Genomic DNA, 13,531 nt, shown 5'->3' on the forward strand with positions numbered 1-13,531 from the left:
TCTTCTCTTTAAGGGGTTTTGGCACCTCCCCTTAAGGGTGATTGACCTTGACTTGTGACAGCCACGCAGCACTTTTTCCATTTGTAACATCCTGCCGATTTGCAGCCCCACTTCCAGTTTGGTTCCTCCTACTGTGCACTGTGGAGTACAGACTACTGGGTGGTAGTAGTGTCGCCAGCAAGCAGTCCTCTAGCTCCCACGTTGCTGTTCATCTATTCCATCCAGCCACACGTCAAAGTACAGTGGCTACTAAGACTCCCAACCCTTAATTTCGTCCATTTGCCTTATTCTCCCTCCCTGTTCGGCTGTGTGGGAAGGTTCAGACGCAACTGCTGTGCTCCTCTACTGCTCCCTTTCCTGTCCAGACAGTGCCTCACCAGATTTCCTTCTCTGCAATAGGCATGTGCAAATCTGTGGCTGTTGTCAGTTTCATCATTGCTCCTTGCTCTCCGTTACTTGTTCTTTCATGTGTTCATTAATTGACATAATTACAAGTAAAAATACATGCACCCCTTTGTCTTACGACAACAATGGTTAACTCGGTTTTCTCGTGAGGGATTCCTTGCTTTATTGTCATCTGAGCTTAAACATTGACTCGTTGAGCTATCACTTTGACTTGCACGCAGTTTGGACTTTTGTTCGCAGTGGCTTTGAAACTTCGCCACTTGATTTTGCATGACGAAAGCTTCGCATTCAACTGCCGTCGTCGTTAGATTGCGAGGTGCACTATTTTTGTCTAATTTCAGGACCCTCACACCGCAGAAACGAATCAGGACCCTCACACCGCGAGGGTCCTGATTCGTTTCTGACTACAAGAAGCGTTTTATTTTCTGCACTTCTTCACCCACGATCACTATCATTGTCAGAGAAAGTTGGCTTTTCTGCAATGCCTTTTTGGCATGGCATATTCCACTGGTGAGACATAAAAAGTTTTGCTTTAAAATCAGGGGTCTTCCAAGACTTTTGGTCCAGTGAGTAGCAATCTGCACCTATTTAGAGCCATACAATACTGAGCAAGCACCCTTTGGTCCTTCCTGTCTTGTGCTAGCAGTCTCGTCATCTAACACATAAAGGTGCTCTCGACTTTTGTACACACTTTTCACTTATCCCACAAACTGACCCAAACTCTTTTGTTGATTTCCAGTTGTGCACGTCACATTTGCATTCAGGGTCACCTTGGGGCAAATAAGTGCCTGTTTGTATTTTTATCAAGTGGTATTAGCCACAAAGCATGCTTTGCACTCTTGCGTGAGCAACGTTATGGGGCCTTGTTGCATGTCCAGCAAGTGATGTGATGCCATGTCAATAAACATTCTTCAGTGTTTGTGACGACTTTGGTGTTTTCTTGGCTTCACTTTCACATAGTAAGAGTTCCTATCCATCAAGAAGCATACACTTACAATTGCTAGGTATTCTTTTTTTTTTTCTTGGAAGTGACATTTACAGTTTCCTTGGCAACACAGCATAACATCAAAACAAACAAAACCAACTAAAATGGCAAATTTGGCGTATTTTTTAAAAATAATAAACAGTGCAAAAACAACAAAGCACGGGAGAGAGAGAGAGAGCACGAAAAGTGACAGCACTGCCTGGTTGTACTGTTTTGTTGTTTTCGTGCTAAAAATTTTCAAATAAATAAATATGCAAGTAATGCAGATAAAGAAGGGTAACTTTTTATTCGAGCTCGTTCCTTGGACATACAAGTACATTTCTTGAATCAATTGCTGGAATCCTGGATGCAATTTTCGATATTAGGCAAGCACTGGATTCTCGAAGGGACACAACAGTAAGTTGGTTCAATTCTTATTTGCAGTTGCATAGTGCAGTTTCACCCGTACAAAACATTTTGGCCAGTCCAAAGCATTGGTTTAGGTAGAACAAAAAAAATGCCTGTGTGCCAAGTTTTCGAAGCATGTCAAAAGATTCATAGGTGGCCTGACTTAACCTATAGCCCTCCACTGCAGTTACCCTTCATAGCTGGCCCAAGCTATGCCGAGCTTTGCCATGTGAAACCTAAAAAGTCGAATTTTGACGTTTCCAGCTATGCTGTGCAATGTATAAGCCAAGCATAATTTACTCTTCAGTATTTTGGCTCTATCCAGGTTTTCTGTTTATTACACCACAATCAAAGTGCGCAGTCAGTGTTGAATTGATGAGAGTCAACCCATTCAGGTTGAAAGCACGAAATGCTCTCCAACAGAAATGGCAGTCTTCACATGTGATCAAATACATAGTCCTTTAACACTAAACAAGGGCAATGCAGAATGCCAGGAGCGTAAAATATACTCGACGAGGTGCAGTTGGCCAGTGTGTAATTTAAGCAGCATTGTTTTAAGAGAAACGGGGATTGGTGAAACAGCCGCGAGCTTCTGACAGCAGCTATCATCGTGACTGGCCAATTCACCTGAGTGGGGATGTTATGGCTATGTGTTGCAGCTTGAGCGTGTGACCTAATGAATCGCCAAGAAATTTCAAACTCATAGTATCTCGGGTTGCTTGTACCTCTGGACGTTTTTTCAGTTTAAGGTCACAATGCGCTCCCTGGGTCCACCTTTAGTCAGCTAGAGCCACTGAGCTATAGTGGTGTCAAGGATGTAATGCTGGATTTGCACTAGGGACGTCCTGGGTTTGGTTCCCATGCGGTTTCAACTCTTCCCAAAGTTGTTTTGAACTCGATTCACTCTGCACTGCCGGCCAATTTAGGAGCTGTTGTGCTAGAACAGACAGTGGATAGTGGCTGCTTAGTCAATGGGCCACATATTGCTTTCGCGTTGATAAGGTAGCGTTTTCAAGATTATGTGTTATGGTCGGCTACAGTTGCTACATTTAGGGTGCTTAAATCCGACCATGTGCAAGTTGCAGGCCTGTGATAAATAGGTACAGGTGATTATCTAGATGCACAAAACTGCGCTTACTGTCAAGGCATGCCGTGAATTTGTTGGTGGAATGGACATTTACAAACGTGCATTGGCATGGTTTACACTGCAGCATAAAAATTGAGGCTCCCTATATGACGACACAAAAGGTGCATTGTACGATTGGACTACGGTAGCGTTGTCTATGGGTCAGCCACTAAAACATTCCTCAGAATGCTGGACCCTGTGCCTCATCTAGGGCTCCGTTTGGCGTGTGGTGCCTTCCGGACTAGTCCAGTTGAAAGCATGTATGTGGAGTGCAACAAATGGAACCTACAACGCCGGCGAGCATACACAGATCTCCTTTATGCTTTTAAAATTTCATCCATGCCTCGCCATCCTTTTAAATCAGTTTTTCATGACACATCGATGACTGAACTCCTTTAAAGTCAAACAACGTTCTCTGCGCCCTTCTCTTACAGAGTTAGAGAGGAAGCGTCAGAGCTTGCTGTCTCCTTTTTAGATACAATCCAAAGTTCTCTAACATATTTTATAGCACCATGGCATCTCCGCCCTGTATCATGCGACACATCTTTCACACACGTAGATAAAAACCGAGCTCCCACATGTGCAAATCTGCAGCACTTCTTGTATTTGCAGCAGAAGCATCAGTGTTCTGAATTTTATACGGATAACATGACAATTCCAACAGGGACAAGACCACTTTGTTTTGGGGAGCTTTACCCAAAAAGACCATGGCACTTGGCAACGAAAAGAGCCCCAGCAGAAAACAGAGCAAGGCCTCACGGCTTGTAGAGGATGCCCTCATGGTAGAATAAATGATCCAGCAGTAACTGCCTGACATCATGTGATTTCGATTGCTGAGGCGTCTTCGCCGCTGTGTTGGCATTGAAGGAAGGCGACAGGAAAGTGTCCACAAAGTCGTGCGCCAAGGCTACTATTCCTGTTGAAAATGTCCAGACAAAAGCCAAAATTACTACTAAACTAGTTTTCTGCACAACAAAGAGGTCACCACTTCTTGCTTTGCCAGAGTTAATAACTTGCCCTTAAATAATCCACGCACAACGTATCTTCATCACAGATGGGTTTGGGTGCATCAAATTATTTGTTATACAGAACCTTTTTTACTGCACTAAGCAGCGCGAACTCGCAGGAAGCAGTTTTATTTCGTGTAAAGTATTTCCAAGAGCAACGCAATCACTTTGTTCTCTGTCTACCTTACTCATACTATCAATTCTTAAATTTATACCAGCAAATAGATAACAAATAGAAGGAAGAACACAATTCTGCACACGAGATATCCCCAGCTGTTCATTGCTTTGATACTCGCAGAAAGAGTTGTAACGGTCAAGCTGGCATAGATCCGTAGATCGTTTGGTTTTGTTTTCACTGGCAGGCATTTCCAGTACACACGCTGCTGTCTTCATGGCTATCTACTGCCACGTTAGTGTAAACACTCGCTTTAAATGTACGCACAGCGTGAGAACGCAATGGTGGATCTAAAGTATACCATAAATTACAAGCCAGGCAAGTGCGGGAACCCGTTAGGTTGTGACAAGTGGCCTGCGAACATTAGTTCCCACTGGAATGGCAGGATGAGTGCTGCAGGCAGGCTAGGTGCACCGCGACTGCAGTCAAAAGATGCTGCAAGAGAAAGAAATGGAACATGAGGAATGAAACACCGTTGGTTACAACGCCCTCACGAACCACACGCACACACGAAAACCTTCCCAACAGCGTCCTGTCACGCTCCTACTGCAAGTTCATTTTCGTTACAACACGGTTAGCACAAGGCACATTGTCTAGAAAAAGCCTCGAGGCTAACAAGTGATTTTAATGACGCCACATTAAAGAAGAGACAAAGAAACGCCATGGGCGAGACGGGTTTGCATGCGAGCGAGTTTCCGCGCCGTGCAACAAACCGTCAACAGCTCGCGATCGCCGACAGAGGCGAACAGAGCAGCATAAACAGTGACAATGACGCAAGACGGTGAGAACGCGACGTTAAGAATTTCGTAAACGTCGCTAATATAACTGCAGCGAGCAGAAAGCAATTGAGCTTTTCAGTAGGTGATATGCGAACTGATTGCAAACCCGCCAAAAAGGAGCGCTCACCTGAGTCGGCCGATGGTGGACAGTTGAACGCCCACGGCTGATTGCACAGCCGTAGAGCCAGAAGACGCTGGAGCTGTTGAACGACGATTGACAGGGCGACAACCATTCACACTTGCGTTGACAGCGAAAGTCCAACGCGGCTACTTGAGTCTCTACGGCGCGCACGCCGTGTAGGCAGCACTCGGAAAAATGTAAACATACCGCGCGGGAGCGCTGGGCACAAACGTGACGTCACTTCCGCCTAGCGCTCATCCTCACCCGCCGAAACGGTCGGTTAATTCCTCCCCTGAAGGGCAGGTGATGAGAACGAACGAACGACGGAGGCAGGGGCAGAGAAAAAAAGAGCGACGGAAAAGTTCGCGCTTCTTTTGGCAGGTAGTCGCCTGCTAAGCCTAGTGGTTGCGCATAGTATGTGATGACAGATGCGTCCGCGGCTGTTCTACTGAAGTCACCCACTGTCAAAATTCACCGCGTTTGATGTCTAGCACGAATTCAGTATGGCGCTGTGTCCCCGGCGCGCGTTGTGTGGCATAACGGCTGCATGGAAGTCGTTCTTGCGTTCTTCAAGCCCGTGACTCCCCGGACGCGTACACTGACCTCTTCAGCAGGCTGCCAGACCACCATGCCGTCGGAACGGCGAACTAGCCCACGGCGTCGGCATCTGACGGCGATCTGTTCGCAGACAGCGCGTCACCTGCGCGTCGAGGATGCAGCGAACGGCGCGATGGCGTAGGCAGGGCCCTGGACTGGAAGGACATCCGGCTGCGTTCGTGCTACCATGTTCAGGGTCGTCGAGGGGCCCCAAGGAGTGACGCACATCTACCGTACTGCCACAAACCAGCTGGTCTGCTCCGTGAAAGAGAAGGCTGCGGCGCCCTCGTCGGCGTTCGCCTCGTCCCGGCTGAGCGCCAGCCCCCGGAGATGCGCTCCAGATGCGAACAACCACAAGCTACTGCAACCTGTCAACCAGGAGCGGTTCCTGGCGCTGCTCGAGCTGCAGCCCACCAGTGGCGCGTGCGGGCCGCGAGCCGTGGTCGAGCGGCTTCCAGCTGACTGCAACAGCGGCGAGTGGCCAGGGGCCCAGGCGGCCGTGCAGGCGTACAGCCGGTACTGCGTGTCGCGGGTGCGCATCGCTAGTGCCTCGCCGGCCCCGTTCCCCGTCGTCTACCGGCCGATGAGGCATCGCAGCTACTTAGGTCACATGTACAGCTTCAGCAAGCGCGAGCGCTGGAAGCGTCTGCGCGAGCTGCGCCTGGGCCTCAGCCGCCGGGCCCTGGCCCTGCTGGACAAGTGCGGGGACGTGCGCGTGCGGCTCCGTCGGCTCACGCCCGCGGAGGTGGCGCTGTGGACGAAAGGGCACACGCGCCTCGGGAGGACTCCCCTGCGGGAGCTGCCCAGCTTCCTGCGGCCCGTGCGCTGCGTGCTCTCCAACGTGGTGCTGCAGCACGGCTCGCCCAAGGCGGCGGCCAAGTGGACCAAGTGCGTGTGCGCCGCCTACGGCCGCCAGTGCGTGTGCGCCGTGTCGTTCGACGGCCGCGCTGGCGTCTGCTGCGTGCCGCCTCCCTCGTCCCTGTACTGAAGGCCCTTCTACTTGTTGCTCACCTTCCAAACGACACATATTTCTTGCCAAAGGTTCTAGCGTCGTCACTTGGTAGCGCGGGCGGAAAATGCATTGGTGTGCTGCCTATTATATTCTTTTATACGTGCGTACTTACAGGTACAGGTACAGGTATTGGGTCACAGCCCTCGTAGTGTGTTAGAAATACAGGTGTATGGTTGTTATGGGATGCATTGGCCTTAGGAGAAAACGAGAGCGGGCAAAACGCGATGCTAATGGCTGTGGTGAAACCCTCCACTGCCTCTCCAGAGAGGTGTGCAGTGGCTCCTGCACGGCTAACTGTGGCAGTCGAATCATTTTGTGTGCCTGAAAACTTCAACTTGCTCTCTCCAACATGAGCTTCGACACAGTTTTATCCTGAGCGAGTTGAGCTTTCACCATTTACTGTGTAATAAATAAGTGGAGGGGGCCCTTCACTGGGAATCACCCACCATTTTTTGCTAGCTGCCAGTGCTGTTCCGACAGCGGCCGTGAAGGAATGGCACCCCGAAACCGCACATCAACAGCTGGTAAACTTTGCGGTCTTGTTGTCGACCACGGCTTTGAAATTAGGTGCTAAGATGCCACGCCCAGCTTTTTTTTTTTTTTTTTCTTTTTTTCTTTGCATCTGCCTTTAAGAACATGTCCATGCAATGGGGTTTTCGTCACCTTTTTACGTCCGCTCTTGCCAGATTCTGACTGCGGGTTCAGTCGACCATGATTTCTTCTGTGAGGCACGATGCGAATGCACACGTTACGCTCGATGTCTGCATCAACACGTATTTGTACAAGCCGCAGTGAATCCCGGTAGATTTTGTATGTGCCGGCACATAGCTTCTCAACACCTTCAGCTCCCAGTGTTGGACCTGGGGCACTTCTTGCAGCCTTGGGGTGTTCGTATTTTGCTTGAAGCGCTATAATAACCTTTACGATGACCCAGCAGCGCTGACTGACTGGTAGCGGTGAGATATTGTTTTGGTGCTCAAAAAGGTCAGTCCTGTATAGTAAAAAAAAATGAGGCCCGCTATGTGCGAAAGAATACTCAATAGATATTGGCGAGAAGGGCTTTTATTTAACTGAGCAACTTATGTTTGAGAACCGCTACAACCGTGAATTTTTTTCAATCGGAAGTGTAGTGTTCTGTTGGTTGTTTTATAGGGGTGGCTACATCTGGCAGCTGAGCCAAACACCCACAGATGTTGTGTTATTAACAATCCCCTCTATTTTTCGAGCATTAAAGTACGAACTTTATACGTTCATTTTTGATGCAATTGAAGCGACCAAACGAAATGCCCTCCCCGCTTCCTCTTCTCATCCGTGGCTCCTTGGTACGCTGTGGCTGTGCGTGGTACTAGAGTGAGCATTCAGACAGGCCATTATGCACTGGTTTAGGCAAGAAGGTAACAGCATGCTTGTGTAGATCTGCCATTGTTGATTTGCCTTGTTAGTAGAACTGTACGCTGCGGTCGGTCAGAAGAGAATGTCGATGTGCTGCGTGTTCTGAAAAGTTGACACAGCTGGCCAGTAAGTTAAAAGATGAGAGACTCAAGAACAAGCAACGTTAGTGATGTTTTGGAACCAATGCTTCTGGAAAGTAACGCAGGTGCCATTGTGATCACCGCCTGGTTACTTTGGTCGTACGTGTTCACTGAAAAGTGGTAGTGCCTGCGGTGTATGCAGCACTGCTGTGAAGCTCGACGCATTGTTTTAATTCAAGGCCGATTCGATTTTATGGCCACGTGCCTCTAAATATACAGGAGGGCCTGCTGTTTCATGTTGCGCAAGTGTGGCACTTTTATTGACAGCAGGCACACGGACAAACCATCTGCGGCAATAAAAGAGAAAATGGAATGGACAGCACAGCAAGACATAGGCGCACAGAAAGAATGGCACATAATCCCAAATTGTGCATAGTCTACCAAAATTTGTGCCAATGCGTTAAACGGAGATGTTGCGAATCTCTTGAACTTCGATCTTCCCTGGCTCTTGGCTTGCTGTGCTGTTTTATTTTTTTCGTTACACATAAACCTGACATCCTGTTCTTATTCGATGTGGAGAGCACTGTAGTGTTAAAAGTAGCTGCAGAGCTGTTAGGCTGCAGCTACTTTGAGTGGAACTGAAAAAATCTTTCAAAACAAGGGAAGATAGGAGTGTTGCCAAAGGGGCTTGCACAAGGCTCTACAAGCTCCCAAGCTATCAGGCACCTTGCAAATTGTATGTTCCTTGTTGTGCAGTGCTCTTTGCTGATGCCATTTAAACACCTTGCAAGCGACCAATGCACTAAAGCTCTCCCAAGGAAGTTAGCCAGAGTTTTATTGTGAAAGTCGCTGCAGGTTGCGTTTGGCTTGTTGGTATTGCATGGAGATGTGCTTGAGAAGACCTGGCTGGCGACATCCTCCATGCATTGGGTGGGGTATCCCAAGAGCAGAGCTTAACATGGATCTTAAAACTATTTCTTTTAATTTGTAACCAAACTCTTTGGAACTTGTCAGTCTTGCTGCTTTTCCCCCACTGATTTCAAATATGGCATTATCTTTTAGTTGGTCAATTAGTTCCCGAGATAATTAAGGGTAATTAACCATTTTTGGAGAAACAATAGACCAAAACTGTTATCTTTACATTCTCCAACACTATGAACCCTGGTGAGCACAATAAGACAATCAGTTTTTTGATGCACCGCTTGGAACTAATTTTACAGCTCATTAAACTTCAGTGTTTGAAATGGGCACTCAAAATGGTACCTTGCCACTGGTGCCACCAAGGTTTAATGAGCTGTAAATGTAGTTCCAAGTGATGCGTCAAAAAACTGATTCTCTTATTGCACTCACCAGGGTTCATAGTGTCGGAAAATGCCAAGATTACAGTTTCATGACCAACACTGTTTTGTATATTGTTCCTCCTAAAATGGTTAATTACCTTTAATTATCTCGGTAACTAATTCACACAAAAAAAATTAATGCCATATTTGAAATCAGTGGGAGGGAAAAGCAGCAAGACTGAGAAGTTTCACAGAGTTTACTTAAAAATTAAAAAAAGTTTTTTTAAGAGCAGTGCCCCCCTTAAGGTCTTTCACAAAAAAGTAGTAGGACAGGAAATTCAGAGAACAACATTTATTTCCATCAACTTGAACGTACAACAACCACCTAGTGGCAACAAGCTTTGAAACTAGTGTCTTGTGGGGAATTTGATGTCTTATCTTGGGTGCTAACAGCCAGAATTCACTAAGCCTCGTCGTATGTCCACTTGCACTGTGCAGTGCATACCATGCCAGCCAGCCCAATACAGCAAGCTCCTTCAGGCACCAGCACGGCACCAGTGCAAAGTTTGCGTGGGATATTCTATTTGGGAGCAGATTTTAGTTTAGCAGAAATTGCTATCAGTTGTTAACTGCGCCACTTTCCAAAAACACTGCCAAACCAGAACAGAGTTGGCCTTTAGGTGAAACGCCCATATCACGGACCCTGCATGGTACTTTTTCCCATTGCGAAGGACATCGCCCAAGCATCTACAATTCTAGCCATTTGTTTTGGAGAACCTGATTAAAAAAAACTGTTCAGCACTTCTTGGCTCTGTAAAATTGGGTGCCCTTATTTTAAAGCCAACAAACAATGCAGTGCCTTCCTTTTCCTATTCCTGGAGACATTCACTGTCGGCCTACATGCCCGACTGCAACGGGAACTGCACTTCCAGAAATGTGTGTGCTGTAAGCACGAGGTGATTACTAACAGTAAAAGGCAGCCAGTGTTCTTGCGCAGCAAAATATTTACAACTCTTGTAAGCAGTGCACATGAGCACAGGTAACTGTACATTTATGTGGGCCTAGGGTGTGGCCAGCCTGACTTGAAAAGAAGCTGTGCATGGATTGCACATTCCACCTACATAAAATGCTTCTAAATTAAAACTAGCTCAATAGTGCTAAAGCAAAGTTTTGGGATTTGGTAACACCAAACGCTTCCCTAAGTACAATTTGGCTTGCCCACAGGTAGCAGGCAAAGTTCTAATAAAGCGAAACTACCCACTACTACAGACGTAGTGGAATCTGCATGTGCATTTTGTTAAAGACAAGGCTTCTAGTCAGATCTTGTCAATCCCAACACCTGGTGGAAATCAACATGCAGGCCTTCACAGTCTGCACAGCCTTGAAATCAAGTTATTCACAGTCCTAGAATGTGTAAGTATCCAATCAGGTTTCACTGAAGGCCTCTTCCCCCCCCTTCTAAACCCAGCCCGTCCTGGTACACCTGGAGATATAGAAAAAAAGGCACAGGAGAGGTAACTGGCACAAGACGTGCACACCCCTCACTGAGGTAAGTTGTATGGATAGGGGAAATGATGTGGGATCAGTACGGTGTTCCTCATTGCTAGTTTGAAATAGCAAGACGTCCTAGGATGCGGTGGACCCATGAGCTTCTCCCTGCCTGCTTCGAAGCCTGGCACTGTGTGGCGCGGTGTAGAAGCGGGCCCCCTTGAGCAGGGCCAGCTCTTGCAGCCGGGTCAGGGCCACGTTCCCCTGAGGGCCGTGCCAGCGGTGCATGGGTGCAGTGTAGACGACCAGAAGTGCCATGGGCACTGCGGACAGCAGCAGAGTGTCCACGGCACAGAGCAGGGCCTCGGGACCGGGACAGTGCACCAGGTGCAGGCGTGACAGGCTGCCCGCTAGGCTCGGCTCGTCCACTTGCTGGGCCAGGGCTAGGACGTCAAACCGCCTGGCAAGGTCGACCACCACAACGCAGGATTCGAGTCCACCACTGCTGCGCGGCTTGATGTAGTGGGCCACCAGGCCCAGTGTGGGCTCTGAGCACTTCGAGGGCGGACAGGGTGGCTCCGTGACAGCCAAGTGAAGGCCGGAATCCTGCTGGGAGGAATTTCGAACGTGATTTGGAACATTCCCTGCGGTGGCGCTGCACAGAACGTTCCGCTGATTGTGTGCATTCTGCTGCACTACATGGCAATGGGTAAAGATAGTACTTAATTGCCACACTTACTTAGTGAACAGGCCATGCTTATTTACCGGTTAATAGAATTCCTTTTAGGCATTAAAAAAGCAAGCCTGAAAAAAAAAATGCCCAGATGCACACCAAAAATTTCCTGGTGCTCTCGTACAGCATCTAACATTAAACCTCAGCTACACTGGCTTAAATAAGTGTTCACTTTGTATCCTTGTGCTCATGCAGCAGATACGTTGGCTTGAGATAGGTGTTCACTTCTTAACGTGAGCCCAAGGATGCTGGTTCGATCCTGGCTGCGGTGGCTACTTTGGAGGTGAAAAGTGAAAACGTCCTTGTGGCGGGGTTTCGGCGCTCTTTAAAGATCCTGAGGTGGTCAAAATTGATCTGGAGCCCTCCGCTATGGCGCACATCATGGCCCCAGTGTAGATTCAGTGCGTTAAACCCCACAATCAATTAAGCAATCAATCAACCACTTCTTATCGTAGTGCCTACAGAGCTAATAAGCTGCAAGTTCCAAGATTTTCACCCCCGCACTAGTGCCTCTTCCTCGCATTTCAATATGGACCACAGCTCTTTTCCAGTAATACACATGTAGAAATCAGGTGGTACCAGGACACTTCAGCATTCTGGGAAATGAAGGCGGGGCAAATAACATTGCAAAGGTGGTCTTGCTTACTCCCCACAGGCAGTGTGAATCTTCCTTCATGGTACAAGCTGAAAACTTCATTGCCCATGAGAAGGTCATCGAACAAGAAGTAGGAAGGGGGAGGATCCTCAGAAATGTTAAGAAAACGTCAATCACACCGACTTCTGGCCGATCGAGTAAGGTAGGCAGGACAGCATCTCCATTCTCCACTGCCGTACCAACACCGCCTCCAAGACTAACATCTGGACTTCAGCCACAATCAGACTTAACGGAAATGTAACTGGTAATATGGACCCTTTTTCTCCAAGCCACGTCACTAACAACACATATCTTTGCAAGCAGCCTCTTCGAGATATACCCATCTCGAACAAGCCGAAAGTCCCCCACTTCAGAAGCTCTCCAACCATTTGGAGTGGGCACTGCTGGTACTGCACTAACACCACCCAGCTTTGACGACAGCACTGCTGAGGCCAACATGCCCCTCATCATCCCAAATCGTGGGCCTTAGGGCAACAAACAAGCTCAACTTTCCTTTTCAATTGTTCTTTTTTTTTTTTTTTTTCGTTTTCGCAACTGGAAGCAGTGCCAATCCGAGCCTTCCACCATATCTACCCTGTCTAGAATCTTATCTGCTGGCCCAGAACCCTATGTAGACCGATTATTTCCGTAGTATTTGTTATACCATTCCAATGTAATGCAGGCAGGCTTCTATTTTAGGAATTCGTTCTAGATTAGAATGGTTCAAGTCATGAACGTCCCAACGTCCTAACTGAGCAACACTGGCAGTCAAGCCTTGAAGCACGAAGGCCATTGCCTTGAAGAGACGCAGGTTCTCGTTGCAAAAACTGGAAGGGAGGCACTAGTTCAGGGCCTGAAGTTATGTACTACTTTTTTTCCTGTTCTGCGCTGCCGCATTCTCGCAGAAGTGGAACTGTACAAAATTGCGCGACGCCAATGTAGGTCACGGGAGCTTAGCCTACCCTCCTAACATGGCAGCACGCCAGAAGTCGCCGTCTCTTATCTTAAAATGTCGGCTTGGAGATAAACACATCATGGTAATCAGCTGACAGCGATGTGCAAGCAGGCTACAAGGCACTGACGAACCAAAAATGAACACCGGCATCCCGCAAAGTATGAACCCCTTACCAAATCTGCGCGCGTGGAATTACCAAGCGCAGAAAATATCTTCCTCGAGTACGTATTACTGTCACCGGCATTCATGAGGGAAAAGTTATTTGGAGGTTACCCTGGTTACCCTGGCCCGACTGTGGGCGCGGCGAGAAACTCTTGAGAAGTCGGCTACGAGTGGCTACTACAACGCAACAAGATCGTCATCCGGGTGAGTGCC

At 47.9% G+C, this 13,531-nt stretch overlaps 2 protein-coding genes and 1 long non-coding RNA gene across 6 annotated transcripts; 1 reads left to right on the forward strand and 2 right to left on the reverse strand.

Moving 5' to 3' along the window:
• Nucleotides 1–1,659: 1,659 nt before the first annotated feature.
• On the reverse strand, nt 1,660–5,286 carry LOC144152964 (uncharacterized). Its single transcript, XR_013319255.1, has 2 exons — nt 4,992–5,286; nt 1,660–4,520 (listed from the first exon to the last, which is right to left on the reverse strand). It is a non-coding gene; the product is annotated as an uncharacterized LOC144152964 (long non-coding RNA).
• A 46-nt stretch (nt 5,287–5,332) lies between these two features.
• LOC144152963 (uncharacterized) lies at nt 5,333–8,891 on the forward strand. The gene has a single exon (XM_077684565.1). It carries the CDS (start codon nt 5,770–5,772, stop codon nt 6,568–6,570), a length of 801 nt encoding a protein of 266 aa, XP_077540691.1. The 5' UTR covers nt 5,333–5,769; the 3' UTR covers nt 6,571–8,891.
• A 792-nt stretch (nt 8,892–9,683) lies between these two features.
• On the reverse strand, nt 9,684–13,470 carry LOC144153748 (uncharacterized). Of its 4 annotated transcripts, none has more exons than XM_077685445.1 (2): nt 13,330–13,470; nt 9,684–11,443 (listed from the first exon to the last, which is right to left on the reverse strand). In XM_077685445.1, the coding sequence occupies exons 1-2, from the start codon at nt 13,402–13,404 to the stop codon at nt 10,973–10,975; spliced, it is 546 nt and encodes a 181-aa protein (XP_077541571.1). In that variant the 5' UTR covers nt 13,405–13,470; the 3' UTR covers nt 9,684–10,972. The 4 variants fall into 4 exon arrangements, with proteins under 4 accessions (XP_077541571.1, XP_077541572.1, XP_077541574.1 ...); XM_077685446.1 differs by having other exon boundaries at nt 9,684–11,440; nt 13,330–13,469; XM_077685448.1 differs by lacking the exon at nt 13,330–13,470 and adding an exon at nt 12,214–13,130 and having other exon boundaries at nt 9,684–11,440.
• Between the last annotated feature and the right edge of the window lie 61 nt (nt 13,471–13,531).

The sequence above is a fragment of the Haemaphysalis longicornis genome, unplaced genomic scaffold (genome assembly GCF_048455015.1).
Source record: "Haemaphysalis longicornis isolate Haplotype H1 unplaced genomic scaffold, Haemaphysalis longicornis Haplotype H1 scaffold_9, whole genome shotgun sequence".
NCBI lineage: Eukaryota > Metazoa > Arthropoda > Arachnida > Ixodida > Ixodidae > Haemaphysalis > Haemaphysalis longicornis.

Coding starts and splice junctions, on each gene's coding strand:
- LOC144152963 (XM_077684565.1), top strand. CDS start 5,770: ATGTTCAGGGTCGTCGAGGGGCCCCAAGGAGTGACGCACATCTACCGT.
- LOC144153748 (XM_077685445.1), bottom strand. CDS start 13,404: ATGAATGCCGGTGACAGTAATACGTACTCGAGGAAGATATTTTCTGCG. Junction 11,444..13,329: donor ATTCCACGCGCGCAGATTTG/GTAAGGGGTTCA, acceptor AATTCCTCCCAG/CAGGATTCCGGCCTTCACTT.